Source organism: Brachyhypopomus gauderio, unplaced genomic scaffold, assembly GCF_052324685.1.
Source record: "Brachyhypopomus gauderio isolate BG-103 unplaced genomic scaffold, BGAUD_0.2 sc79, whole genome shotgun sequence".
In the NCBI taxonomy this organism is placed as follows: domain Eukaryota; kingdom Metazoa; phylum Chordata; class Actinopteri; order Gymnotiformes; family Hypopomidae; genus Brachyhypopomus; species Brachyhypopomus gauderio.
The window spans coordinates 71,774-87,480 of record NW_027506900.1 but is presented as its reverse complement, the minus strand read 5'-3'; the positions used below and the strand labels follow the sequence as shown (position 1 = coordinate 87,480).

At 43.0% G+C, this 15,707-nt stretch overlaps 1 protein-coding gene across 1 annotated transcript; it reads left to right on the top strand.

Moving 5' to 3' along the window:
* Positions 1–7,437: 7,437 nt before the first annotated feature.
* On the top strand, positions 7,438–13,592 carry drd4a (dopamine receptor D4a). The gene is made up of 4 exons (XM_076990934.1): positions 7,438–8,391; positions 9,380–9,492; positions 10,054–10,631; positions 11,867–13,592. The coding sequence occupies exons 1-4, from the start codon at positions 8,158–8,160 to the stop codon at positions 12,070–12,072; spliced, it is 1,131 nt and encodes a 376-aa protein (XP_076847049.1). The 5' UTR covers positions 7,438–8,157; the 3' UTR covers positions 12,073–13,592.
* Positions 13,593–15,707: the final 2,115 nt, after the last annotated feature.

The window sequence follows — 15,707 nt, the reverse complement described above, 5'->3', positions numbered from 1 at the left end:
GGTTTCATCTGACCATATGACATTCTCCCAATACTCTTCTGGAACATCCAAATGCTCTCTAGCAAACTTCAGACGTGCCTGGCTTAAGCAGGGGGACACGTCTGGCACTGCAAGATCTAAGTCCCTGGCGTCGTAGTGTGTTGCTGATGGTAGCCTTTGTAACGTTGGTCCCAGCTTTCTGCAGGTCATTCACTAGATCCCCCCTTGTGGTTCTGGGATTTTTCCTCACCGTTCTTGTGATCATTTTGACCCCACGGGCTGAGATCTTGCGTGGAGCCCCAGATCAAGGGAGATTATTAGTGGTCTTGTAGGTCTTCCATTTTTTGATTATTGCTCCCACAGTAGATTTCTTCACACCAAGCTGCTTGCCTATTGCAGATTCAGTCTTCCCAGCCTACAATTCGGTTTCTGGTGTCCTCCGACAGCTATTTCATCTTCACCATAGTGGGTGAAGAGTTTGGAGTGTGACTGTTTGAGGTTGTGGGCAGGTGTCTTTTATACTGTTAATGACTTCAAATAGGTGCCATTAATACAGGTAATGAGTGGGGGAAAGAGGAGCCTCTTAAAAAAGAAGTTACAGGTCTGTGACAGCCAGAAATCTTGCTTGTTTGTAGGTGACCAAATACTTATTTTCCACCATTATTTGCAAATAAATTCTTTAAAAGTCAGACAAAATGATTTTCTCAATTTTTTTTTCACATTTTGTCTCTCATAGTTGAGGTCTACCTATGATGTCAATTACCGGCCTCTCTCATTTTTTTAAGTGGGAGAACTTGCACAATTGGTGACTGACTAAATACTTATTTTCCCCACTGTATATATATATATATATATATATATATATATAAAATAAATTATATAAAATATAAAGTTTGTTTATGGAGGTGCTAATTAGCTTTTAGGTCAAAAGTAAAAATAAAACAGAAGTTCCAAGTTCCAAATGAAAAAATTTGCCAGAGTATCCCATCACTTCTGCATTACAACAATGTCACATCTCAATAAGGGAACTATGATTGAAGGACACATGTGAGAATTGTAGATCATCACTGAGCCTTTCATGGACCTGAATACTGCAGGGAAAACTTACTTTTTTTCCAAATGATTATGTAAGCAGGCTCTTCTGGATATCCTTACACTCTTGTACAATGAGGCCACTGAGAATGTCAATGGAGCGACCTGTTTTATTGAATCACTGGGCTACTATAGACCACCAGGTAGAGTGCTTGTGCACTCGGATGAGCTTTATTGTGACAGATTGTATGTGTAACGTATGTGTAACAGTGCGTCAGCAGGACAAGGCGAGTGCGTATAGCATACACACACGTTTATTTCAGGACAGTGGTGCAGACAGCGCACATTTACATACACACTTACTGACGGCGAGACTCTGACAAAGACGAGCACGGGACATTGTGTAAACACACATTAACTAGATGAACTACATGAGCCCAGAGTGATAACGAGATGAGCTACAGGTGAGACCGAAGAACACTCACATGGAACCACACCCATGGAAATACACATATGGACAGAACTAGACGCAGACTACATGAACACACACCCCAGGCAAGGGGTCCGGGGCTGTATCATGACAGTATGGAGCTGTACTGGTAAGAATCCAAAAGATTTTCTCTCACCTGGTGTTTTATGATGGTGGTGGACATTACACAAGTCATTCCAAAATATCCCACAGGTATTCAACAGTGTTGAGATTGCAAATGCCACAGCCTACATCTTATATCATTACTCTTACCTTGTGGATGGGGTCATGGTCGGTCATGCAGAGACTATACCAGGATAGAAATCTGGATAGAAATGTCATAGAAATGTCATCGTAGAATAAAGCTCAAGGGCTGAAACACTGGGGCTCCTCGGGTTCCGTTGGTTCTGTTCTTCTTCCATCATGAATGCACAAGAACCAAGAACCTGCTCATGTACACCACTGTCTAAATTGTATTTGAACACCTGTCTGGAAACCTCTGCATATTTTCTAATTTGTTAATTACACCTGTTTTAAGGACTGTTTGGTTGTAATTAGCTGTGTGTGTTTTTTGGTTGTAATTAGCTGTGTGTGTTTTTAACTGACCGGTGTTATTTGTGTTGCACCATAGTGATTAGAAGCAAAGCACTTTGTAAGTCGCTCTGGATAAGAGCGTCTGCTAAATGCCGTAAATGTAAATGTAAATGTAAATGATTGGAGTTTTGTTCTTTGATGGCAGGGTTTTCTTGACAACAAAATAAAGTTATTTTGCTTTAAGATGAAACAGGCTTATGTATCAAAGTTCACAGGTTTATTTAATTGTTACTTCTACTGTCACCTTTATGTAAAAGATAACATTTTTCTATTTTATGTCTTGAATGAAATTAATGAAGAAAATACGTGTCAAAATCACTAATCTTTGACACTTATTTGTTATTCTTGTTCTCATAAATATTGTTTTCGACTTGTTTTGGTATTTGTCTGCTACTGTACTCGATAAAATTCCAACACACATTTGTCCAAGCCCCTGGGCTCCTGGAGCACTTCTGACTGGACCACAACATGGGCAGAGTAGAGGAGCTCAACCTCAAAGCCCTTGTAATCCAATAATCATGTGCTCACTGTATGCACTCTGACTGCAATCAAAGGGTGCAAGAGTTCGGTTCACAGGAAGAATTGCAGGTGGCTTTCTGTCCCTGGAGAAGCTCATCACACTTCATCACGCTGTCCTTCCAGCTCACTGACCTGAGAATCAAGAGTCACGAGCACAGCACCCCTGTAGTGGCTCTGGCCATGTGAAATCCATCCACCCTGCCTGACCTATTCAGGGTCACAGCAAACAAACAAACAACAATAACAACAGAGAAACAGTGATGGAGATAATCAGTGATTTTTTTACACAGTCTTTTCACACCATGGTTCACCTAAAATCTAATTATAAAGTGGAGATTGATTCCATCTTGACTTGACTTCAGACTTTCACCTGAACTTGCGTTTTCTGGTGAATGCTCTAAGACGGACACCTTAAAGGTTTGTAGAGGGTTTTCATGCATTGTAGGTAGCCGGTGACCCTTCCCCATACCAAAACCTTGAAGATGTGTTCAGTAAAACCAGAGTAACAAAATTACTACCTCACTACTACAACTACAACACTACTGCCTCATTACAACTTCAGAATTACTACCTCATGGCCCTGTCAAAAACCTTCTCCTCCTTTCTTGGACACTGCTTGCTTTCTGAACGAGAGTCAGCCTCCATGAAGACATTTATCATGGAGGCTCTAAAGCAAAGTTCACCAGACTGTCCACTTCTCTGACATCAGCATATTTCTTTTTCACTGAAAAGCAGGTTTGTAATGATCAGCCCTGAACAGGCTATAAAGACATCAATACTCCATGCCACAGCAGTCACATAGCAACTATAGAGGGGTAGAAAAATAGATTTACACAGTGGCTCCCAAAAATGGATTTACACAGTACCTATAACCTTGCCAGGATTCAGGAGAGTGATGAATGTAAGATAGTCTTTGGTACCAGCCATGGCCATGACGAGTATTTGATGATGTCCAGCCGATACTCCATTTTTGTTCAAGGTCAACAAAAGTGTCCGTGACAAGCTGCAGCATTTTGTGGTTTTATATACTACTGACATTTTCACCCTACCTTGTAAAACCAACTCATCAAGTCAAAGTCAGACATAGTCATTCCTTTTCACCATCACTGCAGATGTATTGAGTGAGGAATAGAAAACCACTTCGTCAAAACACATGATTACAATTAAACATGATACAGCGGCAGACACTGAATATGATAAATAATTATAGACATTGGTGCAACCAGACAATAAAAAAATATACATACTATAAATCATACTCAGCTATACAATAAAGAGATCACAAAACAATAGATTAGACTATAACTAAGCACAGGACAGTGGACTCGGTGTCATGTGGTGTTCTGGGCAGTGTTCACCACCCACTGCAGTGTGTCCCTCTCTGAGGTAGAATGGTTTATGTACAGGCAGTGGTTCTGCAGGTCAGGGTGCTACCCATACACTGCTTGTAGAAGCAATAGAGGATGAGATAAAACAGGCTGGATTTCTTTGGTCTCCTGTTCAAGGTCCCTGAGAGGCTGGAAGCTGTGGTTACTGACATTACTGACATTCAGAGAATGGTTACTGACATTACTGACATTCAGAGAGTGGTTACTGATATTACGGACATTCAGAGAGTTGTTACTGACATTCAGAGAGTGGTTACTGGCATTACTGACATTCAGAGAGTGGTTAATGACATTACTGACATTCAGAGAGTGGTTACTGACTAATCTCCTCTCTATAGACATCTCTGTAGACATTGTCTTGTCATTATTGATTCTGAAGCCCATGACCATGTCATCAGCAAACTTGATGATGTATCTACTGTGATGTTTGGCAACACAGTTATGGAACTGCAGTGTGTACAGCAGAGGTTTCAATACACAGCCATTTCGTTTTCAGTACCTCTGCTTAAACCTTATTGCTCAAAATCAAGATTCCAGTTGGAGAGTGAAGAACTCAGGCCAAGTGAGGGAGAATTGCTAATAGCTCCTGGGGTATGATGGTGCTGAACACTGAGTTAAGATGAAGTTTCTGACTGGCATTCTGATAAGCATGCTTACTGTCCATGTGGGATAAATCCAGCTGGAAGGCAGATGTTATGGCATCCTTGGTGGAGTAAGGGCAACGGGGCAATAATCATTAGAGCAAGAGATTGAAGACACGGTCACACTGGAACGATAGTTGCTGATTTAAGGACTTTAGGTTTGCATCAGGAAGATACTGTTGATGTTTTTATAAACATCAGCCATTAGTGGATACACGACCTGGAAAGGAGTCAGGACCCCACAGGTCTGAGGGGGCTCATCCCCAGCAGGATCCTCCTTCCATCAGTTACAATTACAGATGGTACCTTGTCACCAGAGTGAAGTGTGATCTTCCCTGCTGCTTTAAAATGGGTACAGAAGGTGATCAGAACAGGTACGCATATGGAGTTTTTGGTGCAGATGAAGGGATCCTGCCTCCTTTATTCAGTGATAGTCTAAATGCCCCACCACATATGCTGTGTGGTGTTATTTGTAAAATGGTTGTTATTGCACAGAAGGCCTTCCTGATACATACTAATGAGTGAATGTGTGTATTTGAACATCACATCACAGGCGATGAGCAGGGAGTGAACCTCAGCATTTAGCCAGGATTTCAGGTTTGTTTGTGGCAGAGTGTTTTACACAGCCAGTGATGTATGAAGCATATTCCTCCAGGTCTTTAATCCCTAACTAAAGCACGCTCTAGTCGGTGCAGCTGAAAAAGTTCTGCAGAGCTGGAACTTTGATCGTGTCTGTGATAGATTTTGGTTTTTTTTATACTTTATTCTAGCAGCTGTTGGTATGTGGTAATCAGCAGCACATAGGTGTGATAAAAGAGTTCCACGTGGGTGTCAGGAATGACCTTGTGTGCTCCTGTCATGTGAGGCCAGTGCTAAGTGGTCTTTTGGAGAACAACGTAGAAGACAGAGGGTAATTAGTATTCTCCAGAACTCATTGGTACTCATTGTTATGTTCCATGTTACATCTTGAATCCTTCATGGGCGTAGATGGAAGATGGGATATGTATATAGAATGGCCAGCTGCAATGACTATATAATTGACTTAAAATAAATCTACATAATTGTACTTATTATATAATAAGTACAATTATGTAGATCTATTTTAAGATTTATTTTATTATATAAGTACAATCATCGCCCTCTGTCTTCTACTACTATATACTCTCACTGGCCAATTTATTAGGTACACCTTGCTGGTACCAGCTTGGACCCCCTTTGCCTTCAGAACAGCTTTAATCCTTTGTGGCATAGATTCAACAAGGTGCTGGAAACATTCCTCAGAGTCTTCTATCAGCTCGAACCAGTCTGGCCATTCTCCTCTGACCTCTAGCAACAACAAGGCATTTGTACCCACAAAACTGCTGCTCACTGGATATTTTCTCTTTTTTGAACCATTCTCTGTAAACCCTAGAAATGGTTGTGCGTGAAAATTCCAGTTTATCAGCAGTTTCTGAAATACTCAGAACAGCCTGTCTGGCACCAACAACCATGCCACGTTCATAGTCACTTAAATCACCCTTCTTCCCCATTCTGATCCTCAGTTTGAATGCAGCAGATCGTCTTGGCCATGTCTACATGCCTAAATGCATTGAGTTGCTGCCATGTGATTGGCTGTTTCGACATTGGTGTTAATGAGCAGTTGGACAGGTGTGCCTAATAAAGTGGCTGGTGAGTGTAATAATAATAATTCTATAATATATATTGTATATAATATAAAAATATACTAATATATAGAAATATTTATGCAATTTATATAATTTCTGTAATTACACAATACCAGTTATATACAGTTAATCAACATACTGACCAACTAGGGACTTGAGATGGCACTACTCAGTGTACATTTAATTTGCCAGTAGACCACAACTTGTGTTTGTTATGGCATTTAGTTAAAGTGTATACACAATAGTCTCTCAAAACTATAAAATGTACTGAATTTTATATTTAATTTATACGTACTAGGTTTCAGAACAGGTAAAATGAAAATATTTGGTGAACATACCTGGAGAATGACATGTATGATAATGATGGCAACATGACACGATTATTCTATATTCATGATGCAGAATTTGTGGAAAAACTAATCAGATACCAGAACCTAATAAGGCAATCAGACCTTTTCTGGCACATCAGGAAATGAAGTCAGAAAAGATATGAAGGTCTCTGTTATGTTTTTCTTTACATATTCCACATCTAAACCTTAAATCACTCAGGCATAGCAAGAACAGTGATACCAAAAAAATATATAGGCTATATCTGATCTCAAAAATAGGCCTGTGTCCCTGTCCCAGCCCTTCTAGGACGGGAAGGAGCTGTAAGACATTGGTCCGGTTTGTGTTTGAGCACACCCAGCTTCTGCAAGCAGAAACACCCTTTATGCACTGGCCCTTGTACATGCAGTAAGTTGAAATTGCACTCATTTTTTATTAGTCATAAGCAAGAACATGATGCTTAAGTGCAGTACAGCGATACACACTGGCCTCTTTCATAGTCAGAGACGTAGGAAAGCTCGAATCAAGGACAACAGTTAACTGGGGTTTTGTCTCTGTACTGCAACACCAAGGGTTGATGATTCTGTGCAGAACACTGTGATTCGTTTCTAAAGAGCAGCTTTTTAAAACCAAATATCTTACTATTTAGTTTGGGGAATAAAACAAGACGATATGCATGACACACTCTTTCTCCAACCTACCAAATTATCAAAGAAACGGGGTGGGCTTCTACAAAATTGTAATTACAACACGTTAATCTAAAAAAATATATTGTTTTAAGCAAAACAACCACCAAAAAGGGAAACTCTTTCAGCACGTGATCTTGAAAACTGTAGATGCTGCCTGATCTGATCTCTGCTGAGTTTCATCGCGAAGAAGCAAAAAAAAACGAAATCAGAAATGATTATGAAATCTAACGAGAAGCTTGATGCCAGACTCTTAACAGAGTTTAAATGGGCCAAAAAAAGGGTTCGTCACAAATGAGCAAAAGTTCGAGCTCAAGGCTTCGCGTACCCGTGCCATCATTAGACAGATAATAGCTCCGTTGGATCCCAAGGAGGGGCGAGCAGCACCAGGCGATAAGCGGCTTTCATCCATCTGAACTGGACCGACTCTCATAAGCCCTTCATGCAGGTGGCCAGAAATAACAAATGCGTTGCGCAAACAAGTCCTACGGTGTCGTCAAAGTAGAAACATCTAGATCGGTGGCATCTTAAACAGTTAAAGCAGCAGTTCATCTTTATTTATGTATTTATTTATTCTAACTTTTTAAGGATGTGCAGTATTCGGTAATTTGGTGATCATGTGAGGTACAAGTTAAAATGAAGAAAGGAAGACACGTCGCGCGCCTCACCGCGAGCGCCCGGTGTCCGTTGTGATAACGGAGGAAAGGACGAAGGGGAACTGGTGAAAAACTGCATTTACTTTAAACTATGGCAAAAAGGAAAGCGTCCATAGATGACTCCTTTACACGATGTCCACTATGGAGCGCACCCCACGAAGCTCGCCGAAGCTGCCTGTACAGCTCATGAAGGGACGTCGAGATGCCAGCGAACCTCTCGTCTTCCACGGAAGTCTCGGGCACGGACTACAACTTCACCGCACTGATATTTGGAATAATCCTCATTGTTGTGATTATATGTGGAAATCTCCTGGTCTGCCTCAGTGTATATACAGAAAAAGCTTTAAAAACCACGACAAATTACTTTATAGTAAGTTTAGCGGTCGCAGACCTGCTACTTGCGGTGCTGGTACTGCCACTATTTGTGTATGCAGAGGTAAGTGTTGTGACAGTTTGCTTTTATTTTAGGTTAGCTACTTCGTTTAAGAAATAAGTGTAGTTCTGATTTTATTATATCCAGCCCTTGTAGTTTAGCCTCTTATTTACACCATTACAACCAGAATCCATTCCTATTATTGACAAAAATAAACGGACCCTTCAGTAAATATGAAAATGTCTCGTTTGATTAAGCCAAAATAGCTGTAATTTATTTAATCTGTAATAGCTCTTGCCAATTTTCCTTCAGTATATGATGTTGACTGTGTGACCATATGACGAATGACATGCCTTGACATACCTATTAAAGCCTTTATAAATGCGCAGTCCCGGGCTACAACTCAGTGTTTCAAGGCTCACGTGGCCACGGCACTGGGATGCCACACCACATGACTCAGACTCAGAGCCCAGACAAAGCCGACTTACAACAGTCAACAGCCGGACAGTAACTGTGTTCCATAGTCAAAGAGTTGGGGGACACCTGGACCACTCCGATCTGGCTTTTCTATCCAATAGAACGTAGGCTCAGGAAATGGGGAACATTAGATACATGCTCACATTTGAGTATGGACATGCATGACATGGTGGCCATGTAATCCGTCGGTGATTGGCCATTGTCATACTCTAGAAAAAAGTCCTTTCCGCTTGTAGGTCAAAATTGGGTCATTGGCATGACAGAGGAGCCATTACTGAAGACTAAGAGTCTGGTTCTTGGGCCTCAACATTAAAATGCCATTTAACACTCTTCTCCAAGGTCCCCCCCCCCCCCCCCCCCTCCTCTTTTTTTGGACACTGAGATGTGCATCAGGCTCGGAATTATTTATGAACTCATGGACCCTGCATGCCCTGATGACGCCAAGTACCTAATGAGGAAGTCGAGAATCCAAACACAGCCCAAGTACTGCAATGCTGCGAGCAGTAGGTAGGCTTGGTCAAGGTAAGAGAGCAGAGTGAAGAGATATGAGGGACCTGGTTCTTCTGTGTTGCAGTTCCTGGATGGAGTCTGGACGCTGAACACGACCATCTGTGATGGCCTGATGACCATGGATGTGATGCTGTGTACTGCCTCCATATTCAACCTGTGTGCTATCAGCATAGACAGGTTTGTTGGGGCAGAAGGACAGTTTTGAACACTTAATAAATGGAGAGCGTGTCCTCGATGAAGGTGCATGAATGTACAAGAATTTGTGTGAGAAATTAGACAGGAAGCATCTGGAATGGTAGGAAACAGTATGAAGATGTAGGGGATGCCTATAAAATCTTCACTCACACACACGGACATAATTTTGGGGGGGGGGGGGGGCATGTCCCCTCCAGTTTTTATGGTTAAAACCAAATATTTAAATAGCGACGAATCCATGTCCCCCCCCACTTTTTAACGGTTAAAAACAAATATTTAAATAGCGACAAAACTAGCGCAGAAAACGACCGCTCCAAGCTCTGCTCCGGTAACACTTTACGTTAACCCCCCACCCCCCCACCCCCCGTCAACTATCTGGTCAAAGGGAACATGCGCAGCAAAGACGGGGTTCTTTAAGCGGGGGGAGCGTTTGCTTAGAGGCTTCCGTCTGATCTTTGCTGTCGTGTGGCATAGAGAGGGCCGGCTGTCCAGAAGCACGGGCTGGGACCGGCACCAACGACCTCTCTGTTGGTCTCGGCGCAGGTTCATTGCGGTGTCCGTCCCGCTCAACTACAGCCGCAGACATGTGGACCAGCGGCAGGCGGCGCTGCTGTCGGCCACGTGGGTCCTGGCGCTGGCCGTGGCCTCGCCCGTGCTCTTCGGCGTCAACGACGTGCCGAACCGGAGACGCGACGAGTGCAAGCTGGAGGACAGCAGCTACGTGGTGTACTCCTCCGTGTGCTCCTTCTTCGTGCCCTGCCCCATCATGCTGTTGCTCTACTGCGGAATATTCCAGAGCCTGCGGAGGTGGGAGGAGGCGAGGAAGGCCAAGCTAAAGGGAGGCGCGCGGCCCCCACCCAAGCTGCAGCTCCAGCCGGAGCTTCCCTTACCCTTATCGCCTCCCTTACCTCCATTACCTCCAGTCATAGAGAGGAAGTTCACAGACATTAACCTGGTGGAGCTGGACCAGGACGCCACGGACTGCAAGGACGGGCCTGTGCTCTCGCTCACCTGCCCTCACGGAGGCTATGATCCACATCGGAACCACATCCAAGAGAAGAAGACGGCGAAGATTAATGGGAGAGAGAGGAAGGCCATGAGAGTACTTCCTGTCGTTGTGGGTGAGTGGACATTCATTCTGAACTTTACAACACTGCTAAACACACAGGAGATGGTTTTACCAAAGATGCTTTAGCAAAGCCCGTATAAAGTTTGGACTGTGAAAGTCTCCTTGGCAAGGGATCAAAAACTGCACATATAAATCAAAAACTCCAAACGACAACAACCAAAACAAACTAAATTCTGTAGTTCCAGTTTAGTGAGCATTTGTACATGTAAGTCAAGATAAACACTGTCCATATACACAGAAGCCACAAGCAGTGAAATGAGGTAACTCTTCTGGGCCACGCTGGCTAATCATGTCACTTAAGTCCTCCGATCCTATTATGACCTACCCTTTATCCCAGGCCTGATGCAAGGGTCAGTCACTCTGAGCTAGGACAGTTAAAACATACAATCACCATACAAGAGTTCCTCTGATGCTGTGCTGTATTTGTAACATCAGAAATTCAACGATGTAATGAAGGAGAATTGGTGTCAGAACACACTGCCTGTGCTGGAGCAACAAAGGTCCAGAATGGTTCTTCTTGTCTGGGTGCATCTATGTCTCGGAGGTGCTCTACTCCCGAAGCATATTTAGCAGAGCCTTGTTAAGAAGCTCAGCCTAGGCTAGTTTATCAGACTCAGTACTTCTGAAAGCCAAACTCAGTCCAGAATCCTTAAGAGACTCATTATGCTGGATTTTCTCAGAGTTTGGGCTTCCATGCTGAGTCTTCTGAAGTCAAAACCTGCTACAGGATCTGCCACTGATATAGATATGCAGTAACAGCAGGGATACTTGATATACAATCATGACTCTATGTAGACGCGTTCCCACTTTCCAGGCCCGTCTCTGCCTCCCACACCTCTACCCTTTCTCTCCTCCCCATCCAACATGATGGACGATGGTCTTCAAGCATCTGACAGTAGGCAGCGTGATAAATAGCTAGTCCATAATTCATAATCGGAGGACAACTGTGTCAGAGGCTGTCAGTCCCGCTCCAGTGTCCAGTGTCAGAAGTGAATGCCAAACAGTTCTCCTAGCTGCCAGAGCTCATTTTCTTGCCCGACTGCGTCTTGAGGTTGATCTGTGAAATCTCAGTAAATGTCTAGTTTTTTACCATTAAATCATCGTGCCTTCTCCTCAGCATGCTTTGCGACACAAGTGTTCTGACATCACAGGAGATGTTGGCGGGCGTTGGCTGACGTCCTGACGTATGCTGCTCTTTCCTCCTGCCCCCCCCCCCCCCCCCCCCAGGTGTCTTCCTGGTTTGCTGGACTCCGTTTTTCGTTGTGCACACAACGCGCGCACTGTGCGACGACTGCAAAATTCCCAGCAGTCTCACTAGCATCGTTACCTGGCTGGGCTACGTCAACAGCGCCCTCAACCCCATCATCTACACCGTCTTCAACGCGGAGTTCAGGAAGTTCTTCAGAAAGTTCTTGCCTAATTTGCATGCCTAATGTTTATTTGGTCAACAGACCATGAGCCTATGACCATAAGTGTAAATAATCGAAGCAGTAATAACACATTGTGCAGACTAGAATGTATATGTTGCAATTACACTGCGGTTACATCATTGTCTTTTACGTTTTGAATTCTGGTGTGCAACATTCTCCTGTTGATGACCTCATATTCACAGGCTCTTACTGTTGAATGTGAAACCTGCCTTGCCGTAGCAGCACGTTGCTGTTTGAAGGATATTGATTTTGTATTTGATTCATCTAAGAAATACATTGTTTTTTACAAACAGTATCTATGATGCAATGTTGTCAATGATGAAATAATACTAAAACACAATTTGTAGGATTTCTAAAAGGGCAATTAATCACATTTTCCATGTTTTTGTAGCTGCAAAGATTCTACGTGTTTGTTCTGATGGTCAGGATCGCCACGTCTCTGATGATGTCATTCTCTCCGGGCCACCATTACTACAAAATGAAATATCAGTAGTGACATCAAGGTTAAATGAGAAGGTACACGGTATGTTGCAGGAGGGGAGGTGAAGCAGAGCAGAGGGACACATTCTGAAGACGAGCAGAATGTCACTTTCATTACATTCAGAAAAACACGGAACGGCAAGAGTCTGCACCGCACACAACTACTCCAGAACAAATTCTGTCCAGTGATGAGAAAGTTTCTGTCAAACGACCTTGACAAACCAGTGGGGGCTAAAATGATCATAAGTAATATTTACGTAATCTGTGACCAGATTTTTTTAGTTAGGCCTGTCACAGCATGAGTGCAGGCTATTAGCAATGTCTGACTAGTGCACTCCAGGTGCAGCTGATCAGATCAGACCCCATCTGACATGACAGGCCCACCTGCCCATTGGGAGCATGCAGCTATTTTCTGTTGACAGTGTGCTCTGTGTAGGACTCTTATGCCTGGACTCATCTAGGTACCATTTACTCTGTCATCACAGCTCAGCCTTCCTCTGGTTTCATTTTTTTAAACTGGGCCATTGGCTCCGCCCATCTCTATCTTCCATCAACAAATCAGTCAACTTTCATCAGCTTAAAATCGCTCTTCAGCGTTCACCTTGAAAGACAGAAGCACGTTTCTGGGATTGACAGAAGGCCCAAAATAGGCCTCCGTCTTGTAGTCGGAGAGGTGACATCTCCTGAAGAGCAGACGAGCAAACAGCCTTCCTCCCAGCGGGGTCTTTAGGAGCCTAATATGACAACAGCACCTAACCACACAACTGAATCAGAGGGAGCAGGGACCCAATATAGTGGGCAACAGGGCGTAGACCACCTCAGTATGAAATGTCACATGACAGCAAGGATGACGGCACCTCATTGCCAGCGGATGAATGAGCCGATACCTTTTATGCCCTCTCTCTGGGTGCACAAATTGAAACCAGACATGATGCAAGCACAGGCAGGAGTCAGATGAGAGTGGCTCTTCACGTCCTTATTTCAGAGAGAAAACAGAACAAGTTAAAACAAGCTATCATCTTCAAGATTCTTTCAGAATGTATCTTCAAGGGAATATCAATAAAGTTACACTTACAAAAGAATGTTTCAGTGTAAATGGCACATACGGCGACATTTTAACAAAGGTTAAGTAATGAAAGTCTTGATAAACAACATTTAAAATACTGTATTTTTATTGGACAATCATTTCAAATATTAATTGATTAATTACTTAAAGGGAAAGTACAGTGCTTCTATTTAGTACTTAGTGATTATCAATAACTTTGCATAAATTCTTTCTGGAGCAGCTGAGTGGAGCACAGAGCATTGATCTATCCAAGAATCACACAATTTAGGGATGATTTTGGGATGTCTTGCTTGAATAGCCTACTTCAAAATACACAGCATTTCAACAGGATTTAGGACAGGGTTCTGACTCGGCTGTTTAAAAGTTCAAACGGTTGATCCTGGATTATTGTCATTGTCACCACAGACGTCTGACCCCCTCCTGTTAAATTACTTCATGCAACTTTTAATTCCTTGGTCTTTCACTGACCACACGTTGTTGAGGTCCATCATCATATTTTGTCATGCTTTGTAGCAAGGGAGAGGTTTGGTAATATGCCATTCACCAAATCTAACACAGTGAACATTTCCTCAACCACATTGCAAATATTGCAACATAATTCAGTGTTGAAGGGCAGGTAACCAAAACAGAAAAATGAAAAATTTTATAGCATGGAAGGTCAAACTCACACCTGAACTAATCGAAACACCTAAAACCATTTTCCCTGTAAAACAGGCCTGTTTTTTTTTTTATACAACTGCAAAGTGACGTTAAGCCAGATATTTGACAACCTCGAAAGCACCAGTGAGATGCCACTGCTTAGTACCTTCTGAAATACTGTCATGGAAACACTGTGTGTGTTCAGGGCAGTGTGTGTGTGTGGTTATGAGAGGACCATGAGGGAGCTGACCTTGACATGAGCACACACACACAGTGGCGCTGAGCAGAGGGACACAGAGGCAGAATAAATTAGAGTGGGCTCACGAATCGCCCACAGGAAGATTTGACTAGACAACCCTGGAGACTTTCCAGCCTCCTAAAACAGGCCCACATCACCAACGTGCCTCATGGGCAACATTGCCATGCAAAGGCGGAAGTTATACAAGGTGACTTTCACCTTGGAATATACCGTATTTACCTGTTTACTTAGATTTATTGGAACTGCAAGGTGTTACATTAACATTATATTCAGTTCAAAACATTTCAAAATTGTATGTTGTTATTCGCACCACAGGTCCAAACTACAAAAAATACTTTTAAAATCTCCATTTTAAAGTCCAAAAAGCGATTATTTTCATCAAAGGGTACAAATTCTGGGAGGTATATAGTTCATCAGCTCTGGATTAATGTGGAAGGCGTCAGATGCATGACTGCTCCACGATGGGTCTGACAGCTAGGAGAATGGAGTCAGAGGCAACCCAGCTAATCTCCGCAACGTCCCACATCCATCAGCTAACAGCCCTTGGGAATGTACTTCACTGTATGTGTGTTTGCCAACAGTCCAGGATTCAACGACAGAGGAAACACAAGGACACGTGCATCTCATCTCTGCACTGCCTGTTATTGAAGCAAGTAAGCAGGGCACAGCTTAATACTTGGAGTTAAATGTTAATGGTAAAAATGGCCTGATACCAATTTATCTCTTCCGATACGGCTATCTCGCATTCAAATGTCGCCATACATCAATACAGGTCCGATATCTCTTCATTAAAAACAATGTTACGGGTGTGGTTGTTGTCTGGGGGCTGTTGTCCGTTCTCCTTCCATTACCTTACTGTCACCGTGTCAGTGAGATGATGTTTATTGCCTTGGTAATCACCACAGCGAGCCACACACCAGGCAGTATGAGCAGACACTCGACCTCTGCTTATAACCAGCAGAACTTTATTGTGACGTTGGTTCTTCTTTCAGACCAAAAAGAGAAGAGTTGGTTGAAGTTAGCGTATTCTCCAGCTTCTTAGTCAAAATCTCAAGTCCATCCTAAAACTCAGCAGACAAATGGCGCAGTTATTCCCCCCCCCCATTTCATTGCGGTTTGAAAATATCATCAGCTACTCTTTGTGAATGTAGAGGAGAAGATTGCTTCAGCAGTTCCTCTTCCTCCTTTCTCACA